Raw genomic sequence first — 17477 nt, forward strand, 5'->3', positions numbered from 1 at the left:
CAGCTAGCAATGGATGAATAAACGGACAAAAAATAAAAGTTGCTTAAAATCAGAACAGCACCAGACATCTGCAAAGCAGAGACTTTCCTTTGTATTTTAATGTGTTGTTGTGGTTGAATTAAAATTATTTTTCACATGGGGAATTCAGAATTTTATTTCAAACAACGTTGATTTAATGTATGTATAAGATGCTGCAGATGTTCTATCAGACGGTTGTGGTGAGCGCCCTCTTCTACGCGGTGGTGTGCTGGGGAGGCAGTATAAAGAAGAAGGACGCCTCACGCCTGGACAAACTGGTGAGGAAGGCAGGCTCTATTGTAGGCATGGAGCTGGACAGTTTGACATCTGTGGCAGAGCGACGGGCGCAGAGCAGGCTCCTGTCAATCATGGAGAATCCACCGCAGCCACTGAACAGTATCATCTCCAGACAGAGGAGCCGCTTCAGCGACAGATTGTAGTCATTGTCCTGCTCCAATGAATGACTGAGGAGAACGTTCCTCCCCCACACTATGCGACTCTTCAATTCCGCCCGGCTGAGTTAAACGTTAACATTATACAATGTTATTGTTTGATATACCTGCATTTTTATCAATCTTTAATTTAATATTGTTTTTTATCAGTATGCTGCTGCTGGAGTATGTGTGAATTTCCCCTTGGGATTAGTAAAGTATCTATATACCTATTTATTTATTTCGTGACCTGTCGTTTGCTTTGTATTATTGTTATTAGATCTCCCTGTGCTGTAAGATGTAAAAGTGTCACATTATTACCTGTATGTTCCTTTCGATAAAACTGAACATATTAGATATTTAATTATCATTTTATTGTGGCTCAATCCCTGCTTCCTTCGGTTATTAATAACAAAGGTGTTACAAATAAAACACCACGTAAATTAGAAAATTTTGTATATATATATATATATATATATATATATATATATATATATATATATATATATATATATATAATATGTTAACATGTCTTTCGACTATAACAAAATAGTGAGAGGTCAAGCAAAATGACACCTGGGGCCAGAGTTGCCTCGAAAGCTTGCATATTGTAATCTTTTTAGTTAGCCAATAAAAGGTGTCATTTTGCTTGACTTCTCACTGTATTCATAATGGCTAACACGGTACATTACCCCAGTACTACAGATTATAACAAAACTAAATTTGTGAAAATCTTTGACAAATAATAGTGTTATAACTGATTAAAATAACTTCACCTGTCTCCATCAGTTTGTCTGAATTTAAAGGCGTATCTGAACCGTACTGATTTGGCAGGCGAACAAACGTATCGATCCAAATCTCCTCCTCCTTCGAGCTCGTTACGTATGTACGTATGGCGTCATGTGAAAGGTCAGAGGGTAACTCCAGGTCACAAACATGGCGGCCTCGTTTCGGTACCGTGTTCGATTACTGCTAAAACGGGTTTTCTTTAGAGAACTGATATAAATCCGCAGCCAACGGTAAGGCTGGAGTGTGTAAACTATTCTATCTAAATGTTAAGATTTATTTTAACAGCTGACAGGTAGACTGCATTAGATTATGTAGGTAGAATGACTCGAAACCCTTTTGCTTCTGGATACAGATTTTGACATGCGTACGAGTGTCCGTGTATGAGATGCAGTAACGGTACCGTGAATTTCTTATTTAATTTAGGTAATGTTTTTTGCCAAAAATGTTTACACTAAATTACATATATGTGTTTAACGAAGCACCCCATGGTACAAATGGAAAAAGTAATAGTTCTGAGTCAGACGAACTGAGAAGATTTTGGGTCTCCCAGTGCTGGTTGAATCGGGCCTGAGCCTTGTAGTCCCAGAGCCTGCATCAGTCATCATGTCTGCCAGGTCTTGAGGTGTTGGGTCACAAGTGTTGGTGTCTGTGCACTTAGCAGGAAGGCGACTGAAGGTCCAGGACCTTTCAAGGTGTTTGTTTCACTCATTGATTCTTTCTGGGAAAGTTCGCATTTTTTAAGACACTAGTGTCGGTGTGAGTCTGTGTACTGACACGAATTGAACAGAGGAGTTGGGTTCATGAAACAGTGCCTTAATTAGATAAGATGATCATTTACAAACGGTCCATTATGTTTACTCAGTTTGTTTTTTGCGTTATGCTAAACTCCCATGGAGATCAGAAACACAATTAAGTGTTACGGATAAGCAAAAAATAGAGAAAATCAGGAAAGAGCATGGTACTGTACATGACCGGTTTGTTCTCTGTTCTTCTCCTTCCTTTCGTTGCGCCCCATTGAAGTTCTACAAATAAAGACTTCAGACTTGACAATCAATTTAACCAAAACGTACGTTGCAAGTGTTAAGGATTTCTGACAAACTGATCAGTTAGCCCATCGGATATGCCCATTTGTCTTAAGCATTAAAAGTTTTCATTGCTAAACTGCTGATGCTTTTATATTAAATAACGCATTCTCGATTTTCACATTGTAAGACGCATCAACTTTATAAATGTATAATCGATTTATCTTTCTCATTACATGATGATTATGATTTGTGAAAAAAATCACCCTTGAATTAAAAATGAAAAAATATTCTGATGCGACCTTGTTGACTTTTTATAGATGTTAAATATATAAATATAAACTGTTTACCAATGATATCCACTAAAGAACAGCGTCCATGTTATGACATTATCAGAATAAAACCTGGTCTTCTTTTAAAAGTTAATAATAGTCCTTCACAAACTTTCATGGCAGAGCTCCTCTCTTCTCAGCTTCAGTTCGAGGTATTAGTTAAGCCCTTTGTTTGCATCTCACACTATAAATCCAGCATCAACCTTTCATCAGGGTGGGATTAAAGGAATACTCCATCCAAACATTACATTTTTAATATTACTTATTCCATGTGGTTTGTTGTGATGACCGAGAAGAAACTGAAATCTCTTGTTTTAATGCAGAATGGCTAGAAAGAAGTTTTGACATAAAGAAGCCAATAGTGACCAATGCTGTAAAATGGCAAGCAATGTGAAAAATATCCCACGTTACTCGTGTCGGATAATCCAGTGGTTGTCAAATTCAGTCCTGGGGGGCCCCCACTGTGGCTGCTGGTTTTTGTGCCAACCCATTTCTCCTCATAATTGAAATCCTACTTCAATTAAACAAGCTGCCATTCCACAGTTTTCTTATTTTTTGCACCCATCCACAAATTACAAACTGGTTGTGCTGTATTGTTAGTGAATGAAACAGGAATTTAAATGTGTTAAACGGGTAAGAATTCATTATTTTTCTTTTTTAAATAAATATGTTTAAATGTTCTGGATGTTCAGAGAGTTGTTTAGTAGCTGCTCCTTTCAGAGTCATTTCTGGTAGTGTCTGCTCTGCTCTTCATTAACTGTCGATAAGCAGATACAATGAAGAAAGCAAACTGCATAGAAAAAGTGAATTAAAGAAAGTAAACAAACAATATAAATGTGTCTTAATTTCCTTCAAGTGTAAATCTAACACTACAGCACTTTTCTAAATGCAAAATAAAAGGAAAAAATGGGTCTGGTAATTAAACAATGAGATCCATTAAAGGTGACAATGACTGCCTGATTGAGATCTGGTTGGGAACAAAATCCTGCAGCTACTGGGGGCAGGGGGTCTGAGCGCTGGCATAATTCACATTCTAATTATCCAGTCGTGTGCTCCAAACTTACAATAAAAGACATGCTTTTTTGTTAAAAAGACACAAGTAGAGTAAGCAATGCACATCATAAACCGGAAACCTAAGCCCCATGGAAGTCAGGTTTGAATTGAAGACCCGTCTTTTCCCCTCATCCATTGGTAAAGAGTCCTGTCTTCAATCTCCTACATCTCTTTATTCTTTTGTATGGTACATCTATCTTAAAATATATGAAGAAAGCTGTACCATAAACACATTCAATTATTCCCATTCACAGGTTTGCGGAGTACTGGTCAAATCTGCTTTCACCTTTTCATTTTTTTATTGCTATCACACAGTCATTCTGCCCTTTTTTTCTCCTTTTCACTTCAACAGAGAGTGTCAAACATGGCCCTGGCAAGGCTATCTGTACTTCACCGGGAAACTTTCAAAGCTGTGGTGAACCAAATCAGAGGCAAGACTACCAAACAGCGCTACTCCCAGAGCAGATCAGAATTGGCAGACCCACATATAGGTGAAGAACCAGTGTACAAGTATGTTGGTGAAAGAGTTAGAAAGAAGCAGCGCATATTTGTCTGGGGATTCAGTTACACAGGAGCTTTGGGGATTCCCAGCTTTGTCGTTCCTGACAGTGGCCGAAAAAAACCCAGAAAGTATCAGCTGAACCCTTACAGACTGGAAATGGATGCTAAGGTGAGTATCAGGCAGAGGACAGAACCCTGCATTGGTTGTTACGACGAGTAACAGCGGACAACTTCATGTGTGGTGTTGCGGTATATCTTGGCCTTTTGTTCTTCAGATCTCTTCAGCTGCTTGTGGCTATGGATTCACACTGTTGTCTTCTAAAACACAAGACCTCAATAAAGTGTGGGGAATGGGACTCAACAAAGACTCTCAACTGGGCTTCCAAAGCAGCCAACGAGATCGTAGTAAGTATGGAGACCCGCCATAACAAACCTCCATCTCTGGATTGTGCCTAATAACACAATTTGGTAATTAACACGATCTGGTTGAATGAGCGGGTGGCGCAGTGGTAGTGCTGCTGCCTCGCTGTTAGGAGACCCGGGTTCGCTTCCCGGGTCCTCCCTGTGTGGAGTTTGCATGTTCTCCCCGTGTCTGCGTGGGTTTCCTCCGGGCGCTCCGGTTTCCTCCCACAATCCAAACACATGCAGGTTAGGTGTATTGGCAATTCTAAATTGGCCCTGGTGTGTGCTTGGTGTGTGTGTGTGTGTCCTGCGGTGGGTTGGCACCCTGCCCGGGATTGGTTCCTGCCTTGTGCCCTGTGTTGGCTGGGATTTGCTCCAGCAGACCCCCGTGACCCTGTGTTTGGATTCAGCGGGTTAGAAAATGGATGGATGGTTGAATGAGCACTTCAAAGAAATTGGATTCTGATCATTTCCTTGTCTAACCAATGTTCTGACTTTAACTCTTTTAAACCTGCTCTTTATAATGGACTGGTGCCAAGTTCAGGGTGGAGCCCAGGGCTGTTATCTCCCAGAATTGGATGAACACGGTGTATTAATCCAGGCATTTGTAGGAGCTGGAGGTTGGGACAGGGCTAATGTGATGATACTCACATAGAAGTGTGCCATTCACTGAGCTTAGCTCAGACCTCACAGATCACGTTCCTGGAGTGAGACAGCTCGGTTAAGAATGTTGTGTTGTTTTACCATCGGTTCCCCAAAACCTCCCTTCCTGCACATATTTTTTTTTTTTTTTTTTGTTCATAACCCCTGACTACAGCCAGAAAGATTTGACCACATTCAGATCTTGGAGTCCTGCTTAGTGGAATGAAAGTTGAAAATACTGGTTTAGAAACCTGAGGTCGCTTTTTAAAAGTTTACTTTGTCCAGCTGCAGTGATGAGTATCTGTTTAGAGATGGCTGAAACACAAAGAACTGAAGTAAGAAATGTTTTCTCGTGGCGAGAATAAAATGAAAACATCTCTCCCCCCCGCCCCTTTCCATGGTAAAAGTGAAAAAAGTTATTGCACATTTGCATCAGGATGAAGTACCAGTCTGTCTTAAGTTGGCGAGGGAGAGAACGTGAGCTTTCGTGTTTCCTTGGTCATTCTTGGCCCATTTCGATGCTCTGTCGTTCTGAAACCCCTTGCTACTGCTGAATATGGAGTTGTTTATTTTGGAAGCTTTCATTTCTTCACATTTGTGGTATTCACCTACACCTTCATGTTCTGTTCAGTGTGAGAATTAAGAAGTACAGTGATGTATGGTTCTTACGTCTGAGGCATTTGAATGCCACCCAGGTATCCTTTAAAGTGGTCCTTCTGTGGGATGAGATCCATGGCAGTCATCACCTTGGATTTTCATTTGTTGTGGTCAGGACAAGAAGTCTGAGAAAGCCTGCTGTGCTGGTTCACATAAGACAGAGGTGAGCAAGGCCGCCCCACCCAGTACTTCAGTTGTTTTTTGCCAGTGTTGCCCATGCTGTACAGGAGAGTGTGATATTCTTTCTACCTTTAACTAAGCAGGACATCATGGATCATTTTTACAATGGAATAGATCTGCCTGCCCCTTCTTTTAGCTAATTCACAAAGTCTCAGAAGCCATTATGAGATAAAATTTTAAAAATCTTTTTCTGTGCAGCCCTGATAACTAGTGGCATTGTAATAAGAAATGAGTTTTAAAGTACAACATGTTGCCGATTTCCCATGCAAAGAAGTGCTGCCTGTCAGACTGAAGTGTCGAGCACTTGAAGCGGTGCTGATCTCCGTGTACTTTTTTGTCCTTTAGGTCAAAGTTACGAGTACGTCCTTGAGCCGTCACCTGTCCCGCTTCCCTTGGAAAAACCTCAGAAAAGCAAAGTCACTCAAGTGGCCTGTGGCCGAGCTCATTCACTAGTCCTCACTGACGCAGAAGGAGGTAAGTAGCTTGTATCTTTCTTTTTTGCTGCACTGTTTCAATACATGCATCAATGTGCTCTGGACACTGGGCCTTTGCTGACCCCTAATACTGCTGTTGCTGCGTCTCACTGCGAGTCTTGCCATTTGTTAGTGTTTTTAACATTTGTAATCTGTTTGTCTTACAAAATGGTTTCATGTTGTGCACCCCAGAACATCACCCCAAGTGAATTACTAACCTCTCAGTTTTGCATGTTCCACAGATTATGGTGTATGTTTATGCACTTTTATTTGAGGTTAGTGAAGAGTTAATATCAGCAAAACGATTTACAGATTATTGTAAAAGCTGAGTGTTTTGTTTTTTTTTTTTTTTGTTTTCATGACCCAAGTAAACCTTCCAGAGTGTCCAAGTCTGTACTAATGAAATAAAGCAATGGTGCAAAACCAAGTATTACACCAGTGTATATGTAACACTTTATATACTGCAGGTCCTTGGTAGTACACATCAGAGCATTTAAGTGAAAGAGTTTTATGGGCCTTTCTGTTTTATTTTCACTGCATGAACATGTTTCATTGGAGCTGTAAGGTACAGCAGACATTTTGTGATCTAATAAAGGACAGTAGTGTACTAGGTAGTTCAGACATCTAAAAGCATACATTACAAATTGAAAACGTAACTTGCATATTGCCATTGTTTAAGTTGGGCAACTGATGATTCACTTTATTATGAGCTCATTTTTCTCAGCTTCTTTGTTTTGTCTTTTAGTATTTAGTCTGGGAAACAATGCATATGGGCAGTGTGGACGGAAGATTGTGGAAGATGAAGTGTACAGGTAAGTGTGGAGCCTCACTTGCAGTAGCAAGTTCTTACATATTTTTTTCTGTGTGTATACATATATATCCTCTTTAATAAAACCCCCGTGTGCGTCCAGGTGTCCGTGTGTGTGTGTCTTTTGGTGAAGTGCGCATGCGCGGGGCCACACGGCACTAGTTCAGTCTCTTCCTGTGCATTCCCTGTGTGTGCAGAGAGAGAGAGAGAGGGACACACACAGGTGCGTGCGCGTGAGAGACAGACAGACAGACACGCAGGCCCGCCTGAGAGACAGACAGACAGACACGCACGCAGGCAGGCAAGCAGGCACGTACACACGCCCGCACAAGAGATACACTCACACACACATACAGGCAGGCCCGCGGCAGAGACAGACACGCACACACTCACACACACGCGCACGCACGCAGGCAGGCCCGCCACAGAGACGGACACGTATGCCCGCACGCACACACGGGACAGAGTCACACACACACACACACAGGCGCACGCGTGCATTGTTGCAATGTTACTTTTCTTGGTTTTTTATTAGATTACGGATTTTTCAAATCCCTGTGCTTAAAACTCATTAAAAAAGGTGTTTTTAGGGAGCTGGTCATAAGGCTATAGCGCGAACTCTTGCAGTGTTAGTTTTCTCTGCTGTTCAAGGTTTTCTTAGTGTTATTCAATGTTTTTACATTTAGTTTACTATTACGCGGTGCATTCAGTGGTATAATTAACTATATTTGTACTTAAAATCTTAAAAAATATATATATTTACATACAGTTCATACGGTCTGGAACGGATTAATTGTATTTACATACAATCCTATGGGGGAAATTACTTCGGTTCCACTGTATTACTGTCTGACAAAATTACAGGCATTTTACGGAAATACAAACCAGCATTACTGAGAGAGAAAATTAAAGGCACACGATACAGTGACGCATATTACAGCCACATACAAGGTCCCTTGCCATTTAATATAGACTGTTCCTACTAATGTTTATCCATTACTGTTCTAGCGCCTGTTATTGTAACGGGCTTAATGTCTAGTGTATATATATATATATATGTATATATATATATACACTGTGTGCACAATTATTAGGCAAGTGAGTATTTTGACCATATCATCATTTTTAATGCGTATATTCCAACTCCAAGCTGTATTAACTTGAATGCTTATTGGATTTAAGCACGTCAGGTGATGTGTATTTGTGTAATGAGGGAGGGTGTGGCCTAAGGAGATCAACACCCTATATCAAGGTGTGCAGAATTATTAGGCAGCTAGTTTTCCTCGGGCAAAATGGGCCAAAAAAGAGATTTAACTGACTCTGAAAAGTCAAAAATTGTAAAAAGTCTTTCAGAGGGATGCAGCACTTTTGGAATTGCTAAGATATTGGTGTGTGATCACAGAACCATCAAACATTTTGTTGCAAATAGTCAACAGGGTCGCAAGAAACGTGTTGAGAACAAAAGACGTAAATTAGCTGCCAAAGATTTGAGAAGAATCAAACGTGAAGCTACCAGGAACCCATTATCCTCCAGTACTTTCATATTCCAGAGCTGCAACCTACCTGGAGTGCCCAGAAGTACAAGGTGTTCAGTGCTCAAAGACATGGCCAAGGTAAGGAGGGCTGAAACCCAACCACCACTGAACAAGAAACATAAGTTGAAACGTCAAAACTGGGCCAAGAAATATCTGAAGACAGATTTTTTCAAAGGTTTTATGGACCGATGAGATGAGAGTGACTCTTGATGGACCAGATGGATGGACCTGTGGATCAGTAATGGGCACAGAGCTCCACTCCAACGTGGAGGTGGGGTACTGGTATGAGCTGGTATTTTTAAAGATGAGCTAGTTGGACCTTTTGCATTGAAGATGAACTCAAAATCAACTCCCAAACCTACTGCCAGTTTTTGAAGACACTTTCTTCAAACAGTGATACAGGAAAAGACCATGATTTTTATGCAGGCCAATGCTCCATCACTTGCATCGAAGTTCTCCACTGCGTGGCCAGCCAGTAAAGGCCTTAAAGATGAAGGAATAATGACATGGCCCCTTCCTCATCTGACCTAAACCCTATCGAGAACTTGTGGGCACTTTTAAACGCTAGATTTACGGGGAGAAAAACAATACACCTCTCTGAAGAGTGTCTGGGAGGCTGTAGTCACTGCTCCACAAAAGCTGATCGTCAACAGATCAAGAAACTGACAGACTCCATGAATGGAAAGGCTTATGACTGTTATTGGAAAGAAAGGTGGCTATATTGGTCATTGATTGATTGATTTATTTTTTGAAATGTCAGAGATGTTTATTTGTAAATTTTGAGGTGTTTGTTTATTATTCTCACTATAACAGATGAAAATAAACAAGTGAGATGGGAAAATTTTCATTTTTCCTTTAGTTGCATAATAAATCTGCACACTAATAGTTGCCTAATAATTGTGCGACATATGTATTCCCCTGATGATGTTCACACTCACATTTCCGTTGTGAAACATTCAGGTTTCAGGTTTATTAACATTTTGGATTGACTGATAGCACTGTGTTTGTTCCATATTAAAATTAATCCTCAAAAATACAACTTGCCTAATAATTGTGCACACAGTGTATATATATATATACATTTATATCTACTTTTTATATTATATATATATATATATATATATATATATATATATAAAATCCTAACCCTAAAAGTGCAACAATTTTGTGCAACGTTTTTCTGTCACATTTTTTGTCACGCTTTAAATCTAGCTTATTTTAAAACCTACATATATAGTATATGTTTGGTGTCATTCTTTTCAGAATTTATCGAACTTTGTGATGTTGTTAGAAAAAGAGTAGGACAGCTGCTGTACAGGCTTTTAAATGTTTGAAGCACCGCACGTGATGCAAATGTTTATGGCAGCAGCAGCAGCAAGCCAGCAGCTAATCGAGCAAAGAGGAGGTTAAAAAAAAAAAACTGTATTTGTTTCCCATTGTATCACCGTTTAAGAGGGGTTTTCAGAGGAGCGACCATGTCTCCTTGGGGTGCGTTCAGCCACTCTCTTCACAATGCGAGCGGCAGAGATGCAAAGCGGCTGGCACATAGTGCAGGCCGGGTCGGTGGGGTTGGTAAGCAAAGCGAGCAGGGGGCGAACCCCCTAGTATATATATATGTATGTACAGTGTATAAATATATATATATATATATATACAGATGTGTATATATATATATATACAGTATATATATACAGTATATATATATATATATATATATATATATATATATATATATATATATATAAATATAGATATACAGTGTGAGGCGGGTATGTTTTTTTATATATATATATAGTATAGATATAGAGAGAGATATTTTATTCTTCTCTCATTGGCCATGTGTGAGATGCCTAATTGTGCTGTGTGTCATTTTTGTTGTCTCCTTGGACAGCGGCAGCCATGTAATCCATAAGGTGCAGGGGTTTGACAGCAGAGTAGTTCAGGTAAGTCGTGAAATCACTGGAGATTTGGTAAGGAATGTTAGCTTATTTATGATGCACTATAACCACATGAATAATGTTATGGACTGAAGGAAGAATGGCAGCATGAAGTATGAAGAGGAACTCAATAATGTATTTTTAAAGATTTACTAAATGGAACAGAGTAAAGTGCAATTATTTCCATGTGGTTGAAATTATATTGCCTCTTCTCTCTAATTTGTAGGTGGCTTGTGGGCAGGACCACAGCCTTTTCTTGACTGAAACTGGCAAAGTATACTCTTGTGGCTGGGGTGCCGATGGTCAGACTGGTACGTTATTTTAAAGCAACTTCTGTTAGTATTATAGGTTGACCATTGGTTAGCTGTGCTGCCTCACAGATCCAGTGTTTTGGGTTCAAATCCCACATCTGATCACTGTCTGCAAAAGTTATTCCTCTTTCATTTTTCTCCACAGTCACGTCTGTCAGATTATTTAGCAAATCTAAGTGGCCTGAGTGTTGCTGGGTGTGAGTGAGCGTCCTGTAATGGACTGGTGTTACTTCTAGAATTGCTTTCCACTGCTGCTTAAATACATCCCAGCCCTCCAGCACCCTGATTTGGATTGAGCTAGCCAGAGAGTGGTGTGTTTTGTTTTGTTGTAGTTAGTATTGTATATGACGCAATGCAAAGTCTGTTTGTTTTAAAATTCATTATTAATTGGTGTTATGTTGTTCTAGTCACAGGGACCTTCAGAAAATGTTTATGAAAATAGCATAATGTATTATTGAAAATTAAAAGAACATTTAAAGATATGGGATGTCCCAGGAGGAGGATATCTGCTTACATCGTATATCCAATTATAAAAACAACTTTCATGCCCAAAAAATCATTGTTTGAAATGGTCTTCTGCCAGTACATAATTGGAAACTGACATAAAATTTTATGCCACTGATGTTTTTCAACAAAGAGGTGGGCTGCCTGCGTTCCCGGTGTCAATTGAGCATAGGTAGCAGCTGCCAAAGAAAAAATGTTATACTTGTTTAGTTTTTTACTTCTGTTATTGTTTCATATGTTAGGTCTCGGGCACCACAATATGACAAGTCAGCCTCAGAAGTTGGGTGGTGATCTGGAGGGTGTTCAAGTAAAGCAAGTGACAACTTATGGAGACTGCAGTTTGGCCATCTCCCAAGAGGGGGAGCTGTTTGGCTGGGGAAATTCAGAGTACTTACAGCTTTCTGCAATCACAGAGTCTACTCAGGTACTGTGCTGGAATATTTGAAAAGTTTAACCCGAGTGGTGAACGTAGGGGGCTGAGTTTTTGTCAGAACTTCTTTTAGTACTGTCTTGGCCTGAGGACCTTGCCAAATTCTTATCTTTACATGACTGACTGCAAATGCAAAGTCTAATATGAAATAATCGTGTCACCTTTGTGCCTGTAGGTAAATATCCCACGGAGGCTGCCTTTCACAGAGATGGGGCGGGTAAAGCAGGTAGCCTGCGGAGGAACCCAGGTGGCAGTGCTCAGCGGTGAGTCTCCTCTTCATTGCTTGAATGTTTAATCTACAGATGAGGTGCCAGTCCTAGCCAAAGTGCAAAGTAAAACAGTCAACATCAGCGCTCTGTATCTCTGAGCCTTTTGTTGAAGTTTATTTATAATTCACATTTGCATTGTTTTCAATTCAGAGACAAGTCCCTTAACTTCCTTGAATGTGATTTACATGTGAGGCCTTGTTAGCTCAAATTGTTACAAAGTTCAAATGAATGTAAGATTTATATCTTATGTTTTCATGTGATGTGTATTAATGGTGTTTGTTACTGTTTTCCACACCTTCTATGGATGAACTGAATTTTATTATTTGTGTTTGTCCTGCAGAAGATGGTCATGTGTTTGTGTGGGGTTATGGAATCCTGGGTAAGGGTCCCAACCTGTCAGAGTCCAGAACACCTGAGCTTATTCCACAAAGCCTCTTTGGTGGTTCTGAGCACAACCAGGATGTTTTTGTGACTCAGATTCGCTGTGGACTCCACCACTTTGCAGCCATCACAGGTACAGAGCAAAAACATAGCACAAATAAAGTTACATGTTGATATTAGTATTAGAAATCCAGCACTGACATGTTTCAGATTTTTTTTCACTAATATATTTTTTTTTGTTTGTGGAGTAAAAAGAAGTTTTATTGTTTCTGCTGAGTGCCTTCTGTCCATGTAAAATTTACTTAAGGGGTCACAGCTAGCAGTAATGTCTGTGCACAAGTCTATTCTGTTGGTTCATGCCTGGTCAAAGGACCCCAGCTGATAGCTTTGGTGTCTTTGAAAGGATTCCGACACCTTGGTGCCACAGGAGCAGAACTAACAGAGGAGACCCACAGTTGGCTGTTGCTAAAATTCTTTGCAACTTATGCGATAATTCCATTCAGCTTTGACCATCTCAAGTGTGTTTATGTAAAAATACACTTATTCCTAAATGTTAATATTTTATTCTCACAGGCCGAGGTGAGCTATTCGTTTGGGGCAAAAATCTCCGAGGTTGTCTGGGTGTTGGCAGGCAAGATGACCAGTATTTTCCATGGCGGGTAAGAGATTTTACCGTTTGGTAATTGGGTGTGAAGATACTTTTTTGATATTTTTCAGCTTACGATTCCTTCAGTTACATACAGTGCATCTCCATAATTTTTCTAATATGGTTTTCCAGCATTCCACTGGCTAAACATGGTAAAGGGTTTGGCTGGCAATCATTCCCAGATCATTGACCCTTGGTTGCAGAATTGGTATATTTATATTTTTAAATTTGGTACAATAGTTGGCATGTGTGGTATGGACAGTAAAGCCTCCACATCTGTTTTGAGCTGACCAGGACTTGAGGAAAATGTTAGTACATCTAACACAACTATTTAAAAAAAAAAATACATCCAGTATTCAGCATAAATGAGTACAACCCCAACATAAAGGTCTAAATGATTAATATTACAATTCACAGAAAGAAAAACATAAATTTAAATTTATTAAACATATACTCTGCTCAGAAAGATATGTCACCCCAATGCCTGTTAAATAAATTAGACAACATTGCATAACTCAGTGAGTGCATCCTTGTATGTAATATTCTAGTATTCAGTGACCGTTCTCGGCATTGAGTGTACACGTTCACGGTGTATCGTCATGTCTCCCTTGTTCCAATACTGCAGGGTGACCTCCTTGATGTTTGATGGGGAGTACCCAACAGGTGCTCAGTAGGACTGAGGCCATGAGACAAACTTTGCCACTCCAGCATTTTCCCCTTGTTCTTCCTTAATAATGCAGCAGCTATCATGTGGAAATTTTGCAGGACATCTGTGCCTTCATGGCGCCAGTGATGTAGTACACTTCTCCAACCCTTTCTTCAGCATTTCCCCAAACGGGAGCTCTACCACAACCGTCCATAATCCATTGTGAATTTCCCCTTGGGATTAATAAAGTATCTATCTATCTATCTATCTATCTATCTATCCATCCATCCATCCATCCATCCATCCATCCATCCATCCATCCATCCATCCAGGAACCATGCACTTCTCATTATACTCCTTCCCCCTTGTGACACCATACGTTTTGGGTGCTCTCTGTTTCAAAAAGATTGATTTTGATCTCCTCAAACCAAATAATGGATTCCCAAATGTCTCTGCCTTTGTTATTATGGAACGTGGCAAAGACTAAACAGTGCTTTGTTGTGCTTTGCTTCAGCAGTGGCTTCCTGCATGGACACCAACCATGCACTTCACTTCTGTGCAGGCTGCGTTTGAATGTATGGTGCCAGTTTGACTTTCCACAGCTTTTGCCAGCTCTGAGGCCCATGCAGATTTCCTGTGTTTCTCTCTGCAAAATACTTTCATCATGAGGTGGCAGCGTATGACAATGACCTGAATATTTCAGGGCGACTGTCACAAATCCATACTGTAGCTGACCTAATAACAGTAATAAAGAGTTCTGCTTGTAACCTTGGCCTCTTTTGTATAATGAAATAATTCTTCTTAAATAATAAGTTCAACATTTTTCAAGTCAAAGTTATTTCTTCACAATCATGGTATTTATTAACTTTCCACATAAAACTGAGTTGTAAAGTGAAGTCTTTTTTTTATTTAATGAACTTTAAAAATACCTTTGTCTTTTCCTGCAGTTGTAAGGGGGGCTTAAGGTTACAGACGTCCATAGATGAGCTAAAAAGCCTTAACACTTACTAAATATGTCCACTTTGAAGCAGAAAAGGTGTTTAACTTAAGAAAACTAGAAACAATTATTTTATCCCTGATTCTTAGAACTATGTTTCTTATAGCAAGAATACACTATCTGTGTGCTTGTCTGTTTACTGTTGCCGGAGTTTAGACGTAAATACAGAAGTTAATCAGCACGAATAACCAAAGTGTCTGAAGTTGTTTAGAGCAATTTTCTCTTTCAAAGTAAATTGTTTGAAAATACTTATATCCAGGGTATAAACACACTTATAAAACAAAGTGTTTATAGTTTCCAAAAACTTCCTTCTTAGAGTTATGGCTTGCAGCCCTTTGGCTGAATGTGAAGAGCTACTGAAGTCAGACCTGCCATAAATAAGAATCTCCTTACGGTCACACGGATCCCTCATACATCAGTGTGTAAAATAAGCATTTAATATGCAAAAGGTAAGATCAATAAGCAGACTTACTCTACTGAGAGCAGCCCATTTGGTCCTTCGGGTCTTGATTGTTTCTTTCAGTTCAGTTTTGGAAAATGCAAAAAAGTCTTCCAGAACTCTGTGACTGATGATAGCTGAAAATTTGTCTTCATCAGTAACACAGTGCAGCCAAGCTTAACAAGGTGGCCTCATCCCCTCAGCAAGGTGGAAAGCAGCAAGTCCCATTCCTTGCAACGGAGGCACTCTTCCTCAGTGGCCATTACTTCATATTTCCACCACCAATCGCCACTTGTTTGTTGCATTGCCATATCTTCCAGCTGCATGTTTTGCTCTTTCTGCCTCCCTAATTCTGCTCTCCATCTGTTCTTTCCTCTGGGATCTGTTGGAGTTCTTATCAATATATTCTGGCACATTTAAATGTGATTCAATGATTATGCTAAACATATCCTCATCTTCATAGTCTGCCACATTGCTGATTTAAAATATTAGCTTACTTGTATAAATCAGGAAAGAACACTTACCAGAAAGGAACTGGTTCTTAAAATGATAATGGCGTGTCTGGCATTCACAAAACAAGTGAAAGGAAACGGTGCCCCCGGGGGAATGAGAGGTTGTGGTGTTGGGGAGAGACAATCAGCAAGGTGAGGTGCAGGTCCAGTTTTCTTTTAAAATGGCCAACTCTCTCAAATATTTAATTTTTTTCTTTCCTTTCTGAAGCTACACAGATACATAGTTTTACAACGCATGTATAATACAAAGCGGCAAATTAATATCCAAAACATTCTTGCCTTAAAAATTGGATGCATTTGGTAAGCTTAACCCATTTAATGTTTGCCATTCGGCTCCATTGTAAACTGCAAGAACAAAGTATTTTTAAAATTTATAAAAAATGTTTCACTTTAGAATGTAATGTTATGTGGCAAATTAGTACATACCACTCAGGTAAAGAAATAACTTCAACCTGAAAGTATCTCACTTAACCCTGCCGCTCTCCAAACACTTCAGGCCACAGTACGTAGGTGAAGCACGACTCTTAATCGAACGTTAACAGATCATAAGTGTGAGTTCGATGGTTCAGCAGGCTCATGTCCTGATCAGGTGCTGTTGCCTAGCCTCAGCAAACATAGCTTGGAGCTTCCTTATGTAGTTTTTAAGAAGGTGTTACTCATTTTTGTAACATGGCCTTTTATCAACAAAAACTTTCCTGATTCTAATTGACTTGCCTTACTGGTACCCGGTGCACCAGTGGTGTTGACACACTGCCATCGTATATAAAGAGAGAGAGACAGCTGGATTTGTTCGCTTTCAGAGGGGTTGTACTCCTTCATATTGTGTACTGTAAATTTCATAAAGTATGCCAGTGTTCACCTTAGCAGCATTAAAAGAAATCCTATGATGTTTTATGAACTTTGCAATGTTTTGGTAAAAGATCCTGCAAATTTAGGTATTGTTCCATTCAGACACACACACACACACATACATGCCATTTAATCGCTTCACTAACTTTAATTGTCACAAATGCAAAGCTCATGAAGTGTGACTTTGGAGACGTTTGATGTGTTTCAGGTAACTTTGCCAGGGGAGGTGGTGGATGTCGCATGTGGAGTGGACCATATGGTGGCAATTGTCCAGTCACTAGTCTGAGAGTCCACAGGAAGGCGAGTTCTAAGAAGTAGCGGCTCCCAGACCTCCAGCTCTTATGTGTGCCTTTTTATGTTGTATGAAGATAATATCTGTAAATGTGTTTGGTTATATTATTTTATAAAATAAATGCTGCTGAAACAAAAGGATGAGATGCCTGATTTTGTTCCATTTTTTCCTCTTTTGTCTGCCAGTGCTGTTGTATTTTTTGTTTCTCTTTCCTTAATTACTTTCTTTGCCATATTTGCACATTTATAGTTTTTTCTATTTTATGTTTTCAGTTTTTTATTGCCTGGCACGGCATTGCTGGCCCTTTTATCTAAAAACTGCTTTTCAATGACAGTAAAGTTGAATTGAACTGTAGTAAACCACCCAAATGACACAATAACTCAAGAGTTGACTGATTATTAGATAGATGCCGCTTAGATAC

General features: G+C 39.7%; 1 protein-coding gene across 1 annotated transcript; it reads left to right on the forward strand.

Moving 5' to 3' along the window:
* Nucleotides 1-1357: 1357 nt before the first annotated feature.
* rcc1l (RCC1 like) lies at nucleotides 1358-17196 on the forward strand. The gene is made up of 12 exons (XM_039756901.1): nucleotides 1358-1468; nucleotides 3998-4315; nucleotides 4422-4551; nucleotides 6373-6501; nucleotides 7246-7312; nucleotides 10735-10786; nucleotides 11007-11091; nucleotides 11838-12019; nucleotides 12201-12288; nucleotides 12635-12808; nucleotides 13249-13334; nucleotides 16973-17196. Exons 2-12 carry the CDS (start codon nucleotides 4010-4012, stop codon nucleotides 17048-17050), a joined length of 1377 nt encoding a protein of 458 aa, XP_039612835.1. The 5' UTR covers nucleotides 1358-1468; nucleotides 3998-4009; the 3' UTR covers nucleotides 17051-17196.
* The last annotated feature ends 281 nt before the right edge of the window (nucleotides 17197-17477 follow it).

The sequence above is a fragment of the Polypterus senegalus genome, chromosome 6 (assembly GCF_016835505.1).
Source record: "Polypterus senegalus isolate Bchr_013 chromosome 6, ASM1683550v1, whole genome shotgun sequence".
NCBI classification, from domain to species: Eukaryota; Metazoa; Chordata; class Cladistia; order Polypteriformes; family Polypteridae; genus Polypterus; species Polypterus senegalus.

Coding starts and splice junctions, on each gene's coding strand:
- rcc1l (XM_039756901.1), top strand. CDS start 4,010: ATGGCCCTGGCAAGGCTATCTGTACTTCACCGGGAAACTTTCAAAGCT. Junction 12,289..12,634: donor CCAGGTGGCAGTGCTCAGCG/GTGAGTCTCCTC, acceptor TTTGTCCTGCAG/AAGATGGTCATGTGTTTGTG. Junction 13,335..16,972: donor ACCAGTATTTTCCATGGCGG/GTAAGAGATTTT, acceptor GATGTGTTTCAG/GTAACTTTGCCAGGGGAGGT.